This window comes from Sesamum indicum, linkage group LG2 (genome assembly GCF_000512975.1).
Source record: "Sesamum indicum cultivar Zhongzhi No. 13 linkage group LG2, S_indicum_v1.0, whole genome shotgun sequence".
NCBI classification, from domain to species: domain Eukaryota; kingdom Viridiplantae; phylum Streptophyta; class Magnoliopsida; order Lamiales; family Pedaliaceae; genus Sesamum; species Sesamum indicum.
In genome coordinates this window covers 10,672,654-10,690,446 of record NC_026146.1, presented here as the reverse complement: position 1 = coordinate 10,690,446, position 17,793 = coordinate 10,672,654, and the positions used below count along the sequence as shown (strand labels likewise).

At 33.7% G+C, this 17,793-nt stretch overlaps 3 protein-coding genes across 4 annotated transcripts; 1 reads left to right on the top strand and 2 right to left on the bottom strand.

Moving 5' to 3' along the window:
• On the bottom strand, positions 4,660 to 9,297 carry LOC105155739 (beta-glucuronosyltransferase GlcAT14A). Its single transcript, XM_011071672.2, has 4 exons — positions 8,587 to 9,297; positions 8,172 to 8,247; positions 7,945 to 8,060; positions 4,660 to 5,342 (listed from the first exon to the last, which is right to left on the bottom strand). Exons 1-4 carry the CDS (start codon positions 9,077 to 9,079, stop codon positions 4,828 to 4,830), a joined length of 1,200 nt encoding a protein of 399 aa, XP_011069974.1. The 5' UTR covers positions 9,080 to 9,297; the 3' UTR covers positions 4,660 to 4,827.
• On the bottom strand, positions 12,785 to 17,685 carry LOC105155738. Its single transcript, XM_011071670.2, has 4 exons — positions 17,303 to 17,685; positions 16,349 to 16,610; positions 15,773 to 15,848; positions 12,785 to 13,142 (listed from the first exon to the last, which is right to left on the bottom strand). The coding sequence occupies exons 1-3, from the start codon at positions 17,468 to 17,470 to the stop codon at positions 15,790 to 15,792; spliced, it is 489 nt and encodes a 162-aa protein (XP_011069972.1). The 5' UTR covers positions 17,471 to 17,685; the 3' UTR covers positions 12,785 to 13,142; positions 15,773 to 15,789.
• On the top strand, positions 13,149 to 15,335 carry LOC105155737 (protein PNS1). 2 transcript variants are annotated; one of them, XM_011071668.2, is made up of 3 exons: positions 13,149 to 13,340; positions 13,694 to 14,839; positions 14,915 to 15,335. In XM_011071668.2, exons 2-3 carry the CDS (start codon positions 13,724 to 13,726, stop codon positions 15,047 to 15,049), a joined length of 1,251 nt encoding a protein of 416 aa, XP_011069970.1. In that variant the 5' UTR covers positions 13,149 to 13,340; positions 13,694 to 13,723; the 3' UTR covers positions 15,050 to 15,335. The 2 variants fall into 2 exon arrangements, with proteins under 2 accessions (XP_011069970.1, XP_011069969.1); XM_011071667.2 differs by having other exon boundaries at positions 13,149 to 14,839.

The window sequence follows — 17,793 nt, the reverse complement described above, 5'->3', positions numbered from 1 at the left end:
GTATTAATGTGACATAGAAAATCATGTTAGAGAAATGCAGTTTAGTTCAACTTTTGCCGTACGTAAGACGATTCTAATTACCCTTTTCTGATGCAATAAGGATGGGGAAAAAATACAGAAAATAAAAAAATCAAAAGAAAAACAATGAAAAGAATTATCACTGCTAATCCTTTTAATTAACTTTATCAGATTCTAAATAATGGTCAAAGTTTGATACTATTTTATAGTTTTATTTAACACAAAGTTTAGATCCTAATATACAAAAATATAGGATATTTTATCCCACACAGCAGTAAATATAAAATATGTAACTTAAGATATTATAATAATTAATTACGTTTTTTTAATTAGTACATTTGAAATGGCATATGTAACTAATAACTATTTTTCCTCAAAAGAAAAAATAATGTTATAATTATTGAACAATTTATGTCATGATTTATAGACACTAAAGTGAAAACTAAATCATGAAATAAATTGATCATTTAAGAAATCAAGTATTAATTAGTCATTAAACCTAGTCTTAATATTTTATTATTACTTATTACAGTCAATTGATATTACTAGCTAGTAAAAATAATTAACTTGTAATTGCAAATTATAATTAATTAGACTTTTATCTTTAGTTTTCCTTTTAATTAATCAAATCAAAAGGTAACTAAATTAATTACAAAAGGGGATTTCTCTTAATAATGTCTGAAGCTTGAAGCTTTTTTTTTTTATGAAATCTAATAAATGAGAGTGGAAAGTTAACAAATTAATCTGATTATTCTTAATTATTTTCATTAATAATTGTTAAATATTTTGTTCAAAAAAATAATTTCACATACTAGCTAAATATCAAGCTCAAGGATAACATTTCATAGAGTGCAGTAGATGGCATTTTTGTCCTGTGACTAAGAAAAAACTTGGATCTAAAGTCAGAAATTTAATATCAATTGCTCAAGTACCAGTGCAATAATTACATAGCAAATTGCTTATGCTATAGTGTATATATATATAGAGAGAGGATTACCTGTTTTTATTGTCCCATATATAAAGGATAGTGACAAAATAAGGACCATAGATTTAGAGGCGGAAATTAATACCTAGAATTTAAAAAAAAAATTGACAATTATAGGACTCCGACTTTGGAGATTTTATACTGGCTGGACAATTTTTTAATCTCTTCTATGTCTTATATACACTTAATACTAGCTAGCTTTTGTGACATGACGTCTCTGTGTGCAAATAATAAGTATTTTATAATTTTTAAAATATATTATAAATTAAAATAAAATATATAACCCAATACACCAGCTTAAGAAAAAATTAGACACAACAAAAAAAATATAAATACATAAAATTATTATTTATAGATACTCATAACAGAGAGGCGACGACTACTAGGCAACAACTGGGCAACAGCGACATATCCCAATGGTGTTTGCGCATCGCCCCGTTCTATGGGGATGGAAGGAACGGGGGGCAGGGTAGGGGGGACGGGGGGAGGGGATCAATTATTAATTGAAGTACACTTCATAAATAGCATCATAATTAGAAGAGTAAATTAAAGACTCGTAATCAAGAACAAAAATTCTCTGAAATGAGGGATTCTAAATCCTTTACAATAAATTATTTGGCTTTGTTTTGGTAATTCTATTTTTCAAAAAAATTCAAATCCTCTCTCATTTTGAAACATATTGTATGAAATTCTGATAGATTTTAAATAATTTTGATATTATATTAATGCAAAGACCATATATGCAGCTTATTAAAAGACCATATATAATACCTCCAAATTATACTGAGTCATTGACATAATCAAAAATAATGTCCTGACATTATCATTCGTTGAGATATGTTTTCTGTGATCTTACTAACTTAAGGGACAAACTACTTTTTTAATCTCATAAGACTATGGCATAATATCTTTTTGATACAACAATTATGATAAGTGTCGCTTTTAGTTTTATAGAACTCAAAATTATATTTTTTTAGTCTAATATGTGTTGCACATGGCTGATAACTATCGTTAAGGTCCAGTAACTTCTTAACTATTCCTTTAGGAGGGAAAACATGTGAGGCGGCAAAAATGGAGGAAAAAATGGCTGACAATGAGATTTCTTCCACCATAACTGTTTTTATTTTCTTCGCCTTATCATCATGTTTTTAATGTTGTTTATTTTTTATTTTTTTTATGTTCGCGGCATTATAATTTGATATAAATGTCTTCATCATTTTCATACACACAACAAGATGTTTTTTTTACTGTGGGAAACAAGTTCATTTAAGGACATCTTAGACACATCAAAATTCAAAAAGAAGATTTAACACTTGTGTCGATTTATTGACATCAAATGGCTGCAACTTTTTTGATTGGGAAGATAGGCTGATATGTGAAAGAATCAAGATTGTGTTCCAAGTTTATTGCGCAAAACGAATTAGTTAGAAGATGAAGTTAAAGCAAGCTGTTGGGTATAAACCCCACAGCGGAAGCTTGTAAATCTCTAACTCAACTATTACAGATTTAGGGGGTTTTGAATCCTTAAATAATACAAGCCAACAATACAACGATAATAATAATTACAGAAGTAAAATAAAGCAAATAAAGAATGCTCAGGGAGCCAAAGATCCGAGGCTGTCGACACAGTCACAAGAAGGCCGACAACCACAACCACTCACGATTGCTCCTTTCTCACCAAGAGAATACATTGGGAAGACAGTTGTGTGACTTCCTAATAATATTGGGAAGGCAGTTGTGTGACTTCCCAATAATATTGGGAAGCCATTGTTGAAGGATTCAAGGAGACATGTTTAAATGAAGAAGAGAGGCCGGCTTGAGAGAGAGGGAGAAGGGAAAAACGGCTGCTGCATATGAGAGAAAGAGAGAGATGAGTATAAATGATTAAGGTTATTTTTGAGGTTAAAAGCTAAATCGAGTCGGGTTACGGGCATGGATTGAACCGGGTCATGGGTGGAATGAGCGGGCCTTGATGATTTAATGAGAGCCATCCAAATGAGTGGTGGATTTTGGGCCTCCCATTATTGGTCATGTGCCAAATATTTTTACACAAGCCATGAAGAAAAAAGAAGAAGAAATCGAGCTCTTGAAGAGGAAGAAAAAACTTGGCGTGCTTTTCTTTTTAATTGTTGGCAGAGTAATGATGTTGGTAGGTTTAAATTATGCTGATTTTGTATGTAATTCTCTATGTAAATAATTTCACTTGTTATATGTTAAATAACTATGCAAGAAAAAATAAAAAAGTTTAGCGGAATTCTTCGATTTTAGCCTAGGGTTTTTTGGAGTTTGCAAGAGGATAGTATGAAAGGGAACTTTTTATTCTTTTATCCTGTTTTTGTCATCTGAAGTCAAAAGGAAACCCCCAACTCGTGACTCAACAAACGTTAACGGGAGTTATCGGGCATGTTCGAGACACGTCTCTTGTTGTTAACATGAAACTAAAAAAGTATTATTTTAAGTCTTTGGAGCTAAAACGACACTTGCCATGATTTTGATACCAAAAAAAATTCTATCCTAATTTTATGGGTCCTAAAAAATATTTTGCTAAAAGATTAAAGTAATTATTGGGTCCAATTGGAGTTATTCATAATTTTGTTATGAAGTCCTTCCTCACCAAACCTAAACAATATTCAATGAAATAGAGATGAGTTAATTATAAGAAAATCAAAACATATATATGTAATTATTAATTGAAGTACACTTCATAATAGCATCATAATTAGAAGATAAAGACTCGTAATCAAGAACAAAATTCTCTAGCAATGGATCTGAAATTAGGGATTCACTTTTGGTAATTTCATATTTCAAAATATTCATTTTGAGAAATATTTTATGAAATATTGATAGTGTTTAAATTATTTTTATATCGATATAAAAATCATATATGAAGTCTATTATATGACGATATATAATATCCCTAAAATATATGAGAGTCGTTGAACACTATGAGGATCCACGCTTATCCATTGACATTATCATTCATAGAGACCATCTGATCATTCTTGAATTAAGAGGTCTCAATTTATCGTACAAACGGATACCGCATTCAATGCCAGCCATTTGAACTATATATTCTTCTTGTGATCTTACTAACTTAAGTATCGAAATGATTTAAATTTACGCAATTAGTTGAACTGACAAACTGAGACCAAAGGCTGATTGTGTAGGACCTCATTTATCTCCCATGAAAAATGGCACTTTTTCATCCCATAACTTAGGGCATTTTTATTTTTTGTCCCATAACATATTTTTATCGTATATTGTAACGAAAAATACCACGTACTTAACATGTGGCTATTAGAGTCATTACACTTTTGATCTCATATGTTCCATGATTCTCACTTTCGATCTCAAAACTTTAAAAAAAATAGTATTTTTGGTCCTGTACACTTAACAGCCATGTTGTTTCCTTTAAACATCTATCGGGAAGACATCATAGGACCAAAACTGTTACTTTTTTAAAGTTATAGGATATAGAAATAAGAATTTCGCAACCAACAAAATCAAAAGTGGAAAGATCCTAAGTTACGAAATGAAAAATGTTATATTACCAATCTCGCAACCTAAGATCTACCTAAGATCAAGAGTGATTCGGAATCTTTTCTTACATCGAAACCAAATGATTCTTTCAAAAATATAACACAAACCAACCTCAATTAATCAATCAAACACCAAATCCATTCATTTTATTTCCACCAACTCAATCAAATTTCCTTGTACACTTTCCGCAAAAAATAAACTTAAACTGCTTCCCTCTTTCACCACTAGAAATACACTTAACTAATCCAACCATACTTGTGTAAAAGAAAGAACAGCCTTACAACTTATGTACATTGTCTTTTACTGAAATTCTGAGTATAAATCAACTTAGATAGCAGAATTCTCAATCTCCTGGCACCAGCTCCAGGCCTTAAAACCCCATACTTCTCCCCCTGCAAATCCGCGCACTTATCTCCATCCTCAGACGACGAACACCATCCTCCATAGGCAAACTGCCTGCTCCCTCGTCTCAGAAGCTCCCTATCAATCTTGGTAAGGACGGGATCGTTCTTCTTGAATTTCCGGGCAAAGGGCCTGTTGCTGAGGATCATTCTTCGGTAGTCTTTGAGGCCAAGTGACCTAGGATGTTGCTTGGGGGGGTTGTCCCATGTAATATAGTGAAGATCATGGTTGACTGTCTTGTTCTTGAAGTCCTCGGAGTTGCACAGTAATGTCTGGAAATAGCCCTCTGGAGAGGAGACGAAGTTGGTGTAGTAGAGGAGGAGGGTCCTGGGGAGATTGTCCCACCCTACTATGCAGTACTCCGCAAAGGATCTTGACAGGATTGTCCATGCTGAACCTGCATATGTGTTTAATTATGAGAAAGTTGTAATGTTTAGTGCAAGTTATATAAAACAATTTTTTTTTCTACTTAAGAACAGCAACTATGGATGATTTTGGGTCGGAAAATTCTTACCCAAATCAAATTTGGTTGAATCAAATTAATCATAGGGACTTGTCATGAAACTTTCTATTATACCAATCGCACCACAAATGTATTGTACATATCATATGATTAGTTCAGATCCGGCCAAACTCGATTTGGGGCTTATGGTTTTGATGTGGCATCAAATCATACCATCAATTTATTCAAAGTGAAGGGCAAAGATTGTAAAGACTAATTAAGATGAATCAGCTTGTCTGATTCAGGTGAAACATGAATGTATATATGATAAATACAAGTGGAAAGAATGTATGAAAAAAGGTTTCATGTTTTGTTAACAAAGAATGAAATGGAAGGGAAGTATATATAATTGGATCTCTCTAAAATTCAATTTTTTATTTTCGTTTAAAAAAATAAAAGCATAAAAACTAAAAGAAAAAAAATGTAGGCATTTTGTCTTTATTTACTTTATTACCTCTAAACATAATTATCCTCAAATTTCTTTTTCCTACTGCAGCTGGAATTTTTCATTATTTTTGTTGTTTGAGAGTTTTTATGTTTAATTTTTAAATCTTTCAGTAATTTAAAATTATGTTTACTTGCTCGTTTTTATTGATAAAATTGCAGAATTCAGTTTATTTTTTTCGTACCAAAATAAATAATTAAAATTTATTTTTCTTTCAATTTTATCAACAACTTAAATAAAAAAATATTATTTTTTGCCATATAAAATAAATTTCTCACTCTCCCATTTTTCCTACACTTTTTGTCCCTATACTTTAAATTAAATTTACAAATGTGACGATTTTAATCCAACTATTAAAATTTGGATTAATAATGTTAAGAATGAGGGAATTGAATGGTAAGAATTTGTGAAAATTAAAAATCAAAATAGTGGCTCAAAAAGTTTAAGAACCAACATTATCATAATTTACAAAAATTAGAGACAAAAATCATGCTTTGAAAAATTCAAGAACAAAAATTAATTTTGGCCCAAAATATAGGGACGAAAAGTGTAATTTACATATATAATTCGATTGTGCAACGCAACATCAGATGGGCATCAAGAATTCCAACTTCACTTGTCATTTTTACATGCAAATACTCTCAATTTTCGTTTAAACTTATAACTTTCTGTACGACTTATTTTCATCATAAATAAAAAATATTGCAAATAATCCCTCGTCTCCAAACAAAAAAACAATATATATTCTGTGTGGGTGGGTGGGTGTGAAAAGGCCCTTTGCCCAATGAGAAGCACATGGAGAGCCACGTGGGCATACAACATGGAGCCATAAACAAATGCAGCACAACTTTTTTCTTATTTTTCACTGTAATAAATCTCGACGTTTTGTATAATTACAGAAACTACTTCTAACAATAAAAAATCAAAAGTAATTTGTATAATATCATTCATATTTTTTGGGGGTATATATTTGATTTTTCAAAAAAAAAATATGGGTGATTTTTGTAAATGATATGACATTTTTGATAAGTGTGTATTTATTTTTTCAAAAAGCAAAAATAATCCGTATAAATAAACCATAGGTCAGAGGTATAAACGTAATTATCTTTTATTTTTAATTTCTGAATTTTAAATCTCGCTTTTAATTCGGCAATAAATTCTAACTTTTTGAATAAATGAAAATTTGTTCAGAAATAAAAGTTCTGCCAAACACTCCCCTTAACGTAGAAGAGCAACAACGGTTTAAAGATGAAACAAATGCAAATAATATTATAATAAAAGCATAATGTTGATAGAGGTAGGTAGGAAGATGGTATACCTAATAAAGCACATTCTAGAAGCTTCACCATCACACTCAAAGTAGCTTGCAATAATAACTATATACAAATCACACTAATAATCAATCTTGACTTGTAAGTATTTATTTGCTATATGTACACCACTAACCTAACCCTTATCCCATCCCTTAATTAATTTTCCCAAAGTCTTTTTATTTAAAAAATCAACCTAACTTTTATCACAAATTCAAAAATATATCCAACATACTGAGTTCCATAAAATAAGGAATTCAACACTTTTAGTTCTTTATTTTAGAAAATTCTTAAAATAATCCCAAAATTAGAAAAACTCGCTTATTTAATCCTTCACTTTATGATATTTTCAAAATGGTCCCAAAATTGATAACACTCGACATATTTAGTACTCTACTTCATGGAATTTATAGGGCTAAACGTGTCGGGATTTCTCAATGTTGGGACTATTTTGCAAATTTCATAAAATAAAGGACTATAGAATTTCTTTTTTATTTTGAAATTATTTCAAAAATCCCGTAAAATGAAAGATAAAAAATATCGAATCCCTATCCTATAGAACTAAAAACATTAGTGGATGTGTACTTTGGGCCATTTCTTGTAGAACATTGTGGTCAGAATCCCACATGTGGTGTTTGTTGGATGCCAAAAAGACTCCCAAAAAATTTTGTAAACCACAAATAGTGACTCGAAAAGGCACAAAAAAGAATAAAGAGTAAAGAAATGAAAGGGAAAATGAAACCTGTGTAAAGCTTGAAAGCAGAAGGAAGGCTTCTTTGCTTAATCACCCACCAGATCTCAGATTTATTCACACTGTACAAGCCAGGGTCGATTATGATTGGCTTCCCTCTTTTATTCCTGCACTCAATCAATATTGTAACACCTTGTTAGTAATTACATCACACACACACACACCTCCAGTGTGTGTGCTTGATGAGTGTCTGAAAATTTGAAGCTTTTGAGTCTTACATTTTCCAACCCAAGTGGCTGGTGTGCTGTACAAAGTTGAGATCTTTTGGCAAGTTAGAGAAGGCATGGATCAGATCTGCATTTAATGACAATTACAATGAAGATACATGTTAATTCATAGTTGATATTGTTGTGATAAGAGGAAACGAAAGAACCAACATTTTTCTTGAAAATTAGGTTCGAGTTCTGCAATGAGTCGGGGAATCAGCATTGATCTTTTTAAAATAAATCAAAAAAGAAAAGGAACGTTTTTCGCGAAAACTAGCTGAGCCCGGAACCAAATTAGTGCGCGGCTGTATATATAAAATGAAATATATGATTCAATATGACAAAGAAGAAATGGGATCCAAGAACACCCAAAATGCTAAGGAAAATAGAGTGACGAGCAAGAAGAAAAAGGGGCCACTCACCATACCATCTTGAGTGACTAAAGGGTAGTCAGAGGCACTGAGATTGATGAACCAATCCCATTGTGCAGTCCTCAAGAGCATGGACATGGCATGGAGAGTGGTGGCAAGCATGGTAGGTCCTCTATAGGTCACAATATTGCCCTTCTTCACAATCCAGACATTCCCAACCTCAACAAAAACAGCAGTGCTGGACACGAATCTTGCAATCTCCTGATGCTCATTCTCGGGGGCGCCGGCATCCATGTGGATCAAGTAGTAGTTTCCAGGGTGGTATAGGGCAAGCATGAGGCGCTTGAGCTTCATTGTGTCGCCGGTGGATGCGGAAACCAAGTAAGCAAATGTGGCATTGTATGGGTTGGGTTGGCCTTTGGGGACTATGAAGGTCTTGGTTGGCCTGAAAATGGTGATGGGGTGTGTTTGTTTGGTGGGAATGTAGAGGAGGGAGAGGAGTAGTAGTGAGGTTAGGATGGAGGAGACGATCAAGATCTTGGTGCCCATTTGGGGTTTCTTGATTTTTCTTCAAAGGAGTTGGGGTTTTGGTTTTTAATTGAGGGAAATGGGAAAGGGGTGATGGTAAGTTAGTTGGTGGTTGTTATTTTTGGAGTGGGGGGTGGGGAGGGGTAGGGGGTAGTGAAATGGGGAAAGAGGAAAGAAAGAGGATGGTATTACAGTAGCTTAGAAATGTTACCTTAGGAAGAGTGTAGATGAGAGGTTCCTTTCTTGGAAGGGAAGGGCTCCAACTGTCAATTAGTTCTTGGATCTTCCTCTTCTCTCTTCCCTTAGTGGTTGGTATGAGAAGTTATCATTGTGGATTTTTCAGCTTTTTTTTACTTTAAACTAGTATTGAATTTTTATTTCAATAAAAAAAAAAACCTTTAAAAAATATTTAAATAGCCTTAAAGACCACATTTGGATAATAATTTAGATCGTTTCGACCCGAATCAGATCTAATAATTTACTTTGATCTCATTGATCATTCGACTGAGAATAGATTCACGGAGAGTTGTACAACTCGATCATTTTTAAATATACAACCTGTAGATATAGTGTACAATTTTTTCTGTTTTACTCTTGTGTTTCATTTCGTTTCGATATTTCTAACTTACGTATTTAAAATATATAACCAAAAGACTTTTTGGTTTTGTTCTTATTCTTATTGAATTTTTTGAGCATAGGTTAGACCAGAGTAGGTAGATAACTCAATTCAAATCTCAATTTAGGTACAAATTATATTTTTAAATATATAGGTGAAGATTATATTTGTAAACTTGCCTTTCCATGTGCAAATAAAGTTACATGTCCCTATTTCAATGGATGATTGTAATAATTTTTATTTTACGGTGATAATAAATTATAAATAAAATCATAAATTAAGTGAGAGTAAAAATCATAAGTGTTCAAGAATAAATATAAAAAGTAGAAAAAAGTTGAGTTGCGTGTTTAAAAAATATTTAGTATTTACAGTTTTACTAATAAATTATAAATATTAATAAATCAATTTAATTAGACTCGTTAAAAATAAAAATTATATATTAAAAAGTTAGGTACATATAATTGAGTTTGGGCCTTGGCTGACCACATGTGTACTCTTGGGCCTAAGTCCTATACATTCTCACAGACAGGATTGGGACTTGCTGACAAACCTATCACCAAAATACTGATTTTGATGCATATGAATTGAATTACTAATATTTTACAAGTTTTATAATTTTATTTTAATAAATATTTCAAAAGCTTATTTTTTAAAAAAAATTAACATATTATAATATTTAAAATATTTTATAAAATATAGGGTCAATTACACTTACACTTTTATATGAAAATATGAAATTATATTTTCCCCAAAAAAAATTTAAAAATTACATTTACACCTCTGAAAATTTATTTTTTACACCTGTCTTATTTTCATCAGGATATGGACGAAGAATTACACAAATTTTTAACTTTACTTCTCATTCAACATTCTCATGTTATAATTGTGTACTTATAAGAGAAAAGATATAATTATGTTTAACCTCACTATATAAATATATATATATATATATTTCTTTTTATAAGTACAAAAATATACATAGGAATGTTAAATGATGAGCAAAATTAAAAATTTATGCAATATTTTTAATCGTAAATGATGAGCAAAATTAAAAATTTATGCAATATTTTTTATTATTGCCATCATTTTCATCCAAACCCTAATTAAAAAGGGGCCAAATGTAAATGGAGAATTTTTAAAGGGGGTGTGAATATAATTTCAAATTTTTTTTAAAAAAAAGTGCGATTTTGCATCTTTACATGGGGTCTAAATATAATTAATCTATAAATATATGAAGTTATAATTTTTCTAAAATAAGTTTAAACCCGCAGTCTCTAGATATGATATTTTTAAAATGTTACTTTTATAAATTAAAATAATTGTATAATGGGGCAAATTGCAACTTACCCTTATATGTTAGCTAAAAATGACAAAACGTCGCTGATATAATAAATAAATTAGCAATTTACTCCCTCAAAGTACAAAAAGGAAGCAAAACACCCCCTCACGTGCGGGCGTACCGCACCGCACCATATTCTTTTTTTTTTTAATTTTTTTATGTCTTTATCAACCGTTGGATCTTACCTCTATACATGAACGGTCTAGATTTAATTTTGCATATAAAATTATATAAAAAGTAAAAATATATAAATATATATTATATATGTATAATATTTATACAAATATATACTTATAATATATATACATATACATATGAAATATCTATATATATATATATATATCTATTTCTCAGCGCCAGCGACTGCCCCCTCCCACCATCGCTTACGATTTCCCTCTATTGAGGGACAGCACACGATCACGAAGACCGACAGCCACTACTCACGGTTGCTCAAACAGCCGCTTCGCCCTTTGGCCACACAGACCCCTTTTACTTAACCACAAAGATTTTCTCACACTTAGTGTTCACTTAGAACTCTTTTCAATCAAACAGAAATAAGAGAGAGGAGAAGGAAGGGTATTATCTTTCTTAGCCACAACTAGAAACCGACCACTGATAAATAGTGGCACTGGTTGAGAGAGAAAGGAGGAAGGAGGTGATTGTAAAAGTCCCAAAGCCCATGAGAAAAAGCAGCAGCGAGAACGAGGGAGATGAACCAGAGAGGGAAGTGGGCAGGCGGGTCAACGGGGTAGATCGAGTCATGGGCCAAGAGAGATGAACGGAAGTCAGCCAAGTAGGCCGGGGGGGGCATGGGCTTGAGCCGTCCAAGTGATAGTGGACTTGGGCCTAGGCCTACCTATTGGTCAAGGGCCATAAATCCTACACCCTCCCCATCCCCCTCCCCTGGTACTGCGTTTTCCTCCATCTTCCCCCGCGTCACTATGCTTCTCCCGGCAATTTAGAATTTTCTAGATATTTTTTAATTTTTTTACTAATTATATATATTATATGTATATATATGTGTATATATACTTTATAATTTATTTTATTGTAAAAATCTATTTTTATAGTTTATAAATTTTATTTTATATCTTGTATAAATATAAGCCATGATCTAATTCAAATAAATTTGATCCATTTATTTGTACGTTGATGTAGACCGTTGATCTAAATCAAGAAAATTACAGGTCATTGATTTAATTATCAAATCTCAACCATGATATATATAAAAGACAATATCTAATGGTTCACATTTAGGGCATAAAAGTCATTTTATAAGAAAAATGTACATGCATCACGTGCTGCACACGCATCACGTGTTGCACACAAGATGACACAAGGGGGTATTTTGCTCTTTTTTTATACTTTGAGGAGGGCAAATTGTTAATTTATTTTTCACATAAGAGTGTTTTGCCATTTTCTACTAACACGGGAGGATAAATTGCAATTTGCCCTATAAAATAGTTTGTAGCTTTAAGTATACATAAGTAATATATATTTTGAAAAATTTTAATATTTTAAAGTTTAAAATATGGATATATAAATTTTCTAAAAAGAATTTTAATTTACCAATAATATTATGCTCTCATATACATATGATAATATATTTTTTCTAAAGAATCAAATTTTAGAAATTTTGTAACCGGTCCAAACTGCTACGTCCTCCATCCCGGATCCCAAAAATATTCGAGCAATCAAATTTTGGTTTTTAGCCAACCAGACTCGTTACCAGCTAATCCGTAAATCCACCCTCACAATACGACAAACTCTATGTTCTCAACATGATTTGAACTCATAATTGAGAATATCATAAATTGCAATACAAAAACTAATATGAAAATTGTCATTGGTCAGAAGAAAAGTTAAAAAGGAAAAAAGAAGGACAAGAGTTTAGATAGCCCCTTGAACTGGTGAACTAAAAGCATTGATAACAAACACCTCCTCTTTTTCTCAGTAGTCTTTTTAGTTAATATACAAAGGGTGAACGCAATTCAGGTAAAATACCAACTGCATCACGAGACTCTTAGGGGAGAGACAGAGACCCCTCTTCACTACGTCACCGCTGCTGACTTGCCTTTTATCCACCCCACCTCATATTCAGACTTTAATGGAGTAGGAATCCCTGCTATCTGCAACGTATGCATGTACACACACAACATCAAGAAGGAGAGTTCAGATGATTTCTAGTCGTTTCCTGAAATGAGTTTGAAGTTGAACGACAAAAGAAGACATGATTTGGTGCCAAGAAAAGAGTGCATGAACATACTTTCATGGCAATAAGTGCAGAGCTGGGAGGATTGTAGGATCTCACAGAATTGAGAAACAAGGTTTTCCCTGTCCCTAAGACGTGCTTTAGATGCTATAGCTAGGTAGCAGTTCAACTTGAATGTAGACCAGTGATCGTTATGGTTTCAGTATTTTACGTACAGTATCATCATAATTTGATCTAGTTGATACCTCGTCTGATTAGTACTTGCATGGGTAGCGTAAAAACATCCCTGTTCACACATACACGCAAGCACTCATCCTATTCTAGTTTCTTGTACTTCTGATGATCTTTAACACAGGCAGATGAACACCTTTTCCTTGTTTCTTGTTCTTGTTTCTCTTCAACTAAATTACTCCTTATCTCTTGTTAATTTCTCTCTAGTCTTTGCCTTACAAGTGATATTGGATGCAGATACAGGAAACCAATGGTACCCAAGCAGAGATGAGGAGGGATGGAAATTTACTCAACAAGCTCTTTCGTTGCATTTTCTACATACAGTTTCTCCTAATTGCTATCCTGATAATTTTTCTCACTTTTCGTGGGATGTTGTCAGCTGCCCACAACCATCATTTCCACCCCAAGAAATGGTACCTGCTGGTCCTCTCTTCAACAGCTTTTTCAGGAATCACAGGATTGTTATGGCAAGCATTTACAAGCTATAATCCATCAAGAACTCTTAGAACTACGTTCTGGCTTAGCCCTCTTCTTACATGCGCATTTGGTATTTTACTCGTCATTATAGGCACACCGGGGAGTTTAGCAGCATCCATAATTGCACTAGCTTCTGCCATACTACAGTCCATATACGCATGTTGGGTCAATCCCAGAATCGAGCACGCCTGCAGAATACTAACAATTTCTCTTCCATATCATCCTCCAAAAGTTAAAACAACAGTAATTATATCGATCATTACAAGTACTCTTTACTCATCATTCTTGATGTCTGGCATCGGTGGAGCCACCGCTACTAGAACCAAAATCGACACTCTATTCATTTTCCTCATCCTGGGAAGCTTAACATGGACCATGCAGATTATAAAGAACATGATGCAAGTCACAGTATCACATATCAAATACATGAAATTTGCATGTGGAATAGAAGTTGATTTCAAGGCAGTAGTAAAAAGTGCAGCTAAATATTCAATGGGGAGTATTTGCATTGGCTCTATCCTTGTACCCGTTCTTGCTGTTATTCGAGGTTTAGCTCGAACGGTGAGTTTGGTCTCCGGGGATGTAGACGAGTTCATGTGCTTCTGCGCAAACTGCTGTTCAGGAGTTGCGTCGAGGATTGTAGCTTATGGAAATAGGTGGGGTTTCGTGCATGTCGGGGTGTACAATAAAGGGATTGTGCAGGCATCAATGGATACATGGGATATGTTCAGACGGGCCGGGATGGAGAAGTTGATTGATTCTGATCTCACTAGTTCATTCTGCTTCCTATGTGGGGTGGCAGAAGGATCAGTATGTGGACTAGTGGGGGGTACTTCAGCACTTTTTATTCACATGAGTTATGCAACTGAAGTGTCCTTATATGCTTTCTTAACTGGATATTTCATGGTAAGTGTTGAAGAATTTTCCTCAACATTTTCTTGCTACAAAGTGCACACCAATTTCTAACTTTATCAATTGCAGAATAGGGTGGCTATGGCATCGGTTCAAGCCAGCATTACAGCATATTATGTTGCTTATGCAGAAAACCCGCAAAGCCAGCAATTTGACAGCACAATCCCATCTTATATCCGGGGTCTACAAAGATCACAAGCATAGCACTCAAAAGAACTTCTTCATTGAGGTCAAGAACTACTTGATTTCTGTTTCTACATAATGTGCACAAGTAGTTAGAAGATGTTATAGCATTCTAAGGGCAAAGAATGACTCTTATCCTGTGTTTTCATATTTGTCTGACCTTACAAAGAAACAAGCCTTTGGCTGGTATACCATTTCCTGTTACTGTATTCATGTACAAAATCCTTTACTTACCCAAAAACTTTCTATTAGTTCTGGTGTAGAGAGTTAAATGGTTTTACTCACTAAATAAGTGGGTATTATTTCTTCTCTTATCAGCTTCCCATGCTCTATTTTATAATTGTAATACCATGACCAATTGGAGTATTAGTAAATTTTTACACCAGGCGATCAACACAATTATTATAAAGCAGCAGATAAGCTCTAGATACGGGCAAAGGGCGAAATCCCATGTCTGTGGAAGATGAATTCTCTTACAGGGCCAAAGACGATATTTAAATGCTGAATAAGCATTATGCAAAACAGAAATCATAGAAGTAAAAAACAATACTGCAAAAGAAATATTAATATCAATAAGAAGAAGATGTTGCCACATTTATATGAATTTTGCTTTGATTCATCAAATGATACAGCAAATATTTGAAAATTCAAGAGGTCGACATATCTTAAAGAAATGCAATCAGATTTGAGGTTTGTGCTAGGTGTACACATCCCGTGAAGCAACTAGTTTAATGAGAAGCGAACCTTGTATACCAGCCAAGTCATATGTGACCCCGGCCACCACATTCTGAACACATAGTATTCCCAGTTCCCCCACAACCTACACAGTAAGAGAGAAGACATTAAGATTCTCACCAACAAAGCTAAATTCTAATGGGCTCTCGCCAATAAAACTGGATATTCAAATCCGGTAAAGGCATTAACTTGTCATGTGGTATTTGACACCAATACTTAATATGTGTAAGACCTACATGCTCTATCAAAGATGTTTTGAATGATTTTGATTTCATTGGCTTCTTTCCATAAAGATGGTTACAATGTATATGCTAAAATGATTTCTTTCCAACTCATTAGATCGGGCATACACATGAAAAAAAAACTGTTGTTTATTGTATAGGATATGTATACTTAGACCACAGTCGGATTGAGGGACTGAATAGTTTAGAGAAGCAGTATTTAAAAATAACTCAATGCACTAAAGGCTCATAAGTGCTCAAGAACAGGAAATATCTCTTCAGTTCCAGTGCTTGTTGAAAAACAAACCAAATAAACCAATCAAACCAATAGAAGCTCTGTTCAAGAAATTCTGCTAGAAATTACCTAGGCATCGCACTTTTACAATGATTCCTTGACTCTCCAAGATGGAGTCTACATATAAGCCTGATCCAGAACAAGTGGCACAAAGAATCGCTCCATTAGTCTGACAACTTGGGCATCGAGGATTTTCTCCAACATCTTTCTCAGCCAAAGATAACCCGATGGGCTTCTCAATTATTTCCTCAGGAATAGGCTTATCATAACAAAAAAGAGATTCAAGACTACTTCTTCGCCTGTGTGCATCCTCAGCAGTACATGGCACAGCCTGCAATATCATGCTATACTGCCTTAAGTAATTTAAATATATGAAAACTAAAAGAAAAACCATGCTCAGAAAGAAATCATACTAGAACCACGCTCATATACTCATTCTTCAAATACGATAAATGGTAACACAACAGACATGTTTTCTAATCAGAACTACTATGAGCATCTACATGTGATCAAGAAACCAAAATTGAGACACAAACCACATAAGCTAGACTTCAGTATGGCGACCAACCACATGAGCAAACCACAGCATCTAAACAAAGAAATGGACCGAGAATAAAAATAACAAAGACAAAACAACAGTCTTACATTATAGCTCTGCCCATCACCACCTCTTTATTAAAAAAACACAGAAGGCTGTCTAATGCAGCTAAGCATCCTTAATTTCATCACACTTTCATTCTATCCGACCAATTACGGCTTTTCATGTATAACAAAACATGAAATACACAGAGAGTCTACAAGTGTTCTAGCTCCTAAATCACATGGTATAGTTTCAATTATCGTTCTCCCTCCATTTGAACTCATCATCTGATACTCATACTTGACAGATAAATGCTCTGATAATAACCTAATCAAAAATTCACCAAAGTTTCAACAAAAAGAACCCCACCCCTTCAATTGTATCGCAATGAAACCAGTTTCGAATGCAAATTTCCCAAATAAAACTGAAAAGAAATCACTAACCCGAGGAGTGGAAGAGCAGGAAGAAGACAGCGACCCGGCGTCGCTCCATCGATTTGCATATCCTATTCTGGGAAGAAAGCTCGAATTCTTGGGCAAATGGCAATGTGAAGGGGAAATCTTGGGCGGTGAGCAAATTGAAGAAGGCCCAATTTTCAGAGCGCTTTCCATTGTTTACAGCAAATGAAACCAAGCGAAAATAGGAGCAAAAACGTAACCTTCATTAACTTAAGAGTTTTGATTTTCCTTTTGCTCAACTTGGGCTATTGGTGTTCGATGACTTCGAGGAACGGCTCGATTGCAACTTGATGTTAACGAACAACGACCAACTGCATCTCCGCCTACTCTTCCTCTCTTGTTTGTCCACTTAAATTTTCTCCAGTGTGAACCAGAGTCGCTTCCCGTCAAACATAGCACTACACTAGCGACTTTATATGTTTGCACGTGTATTTACATTACACTTTGACTCTCCCATACTTAATTTAGTTGATGGC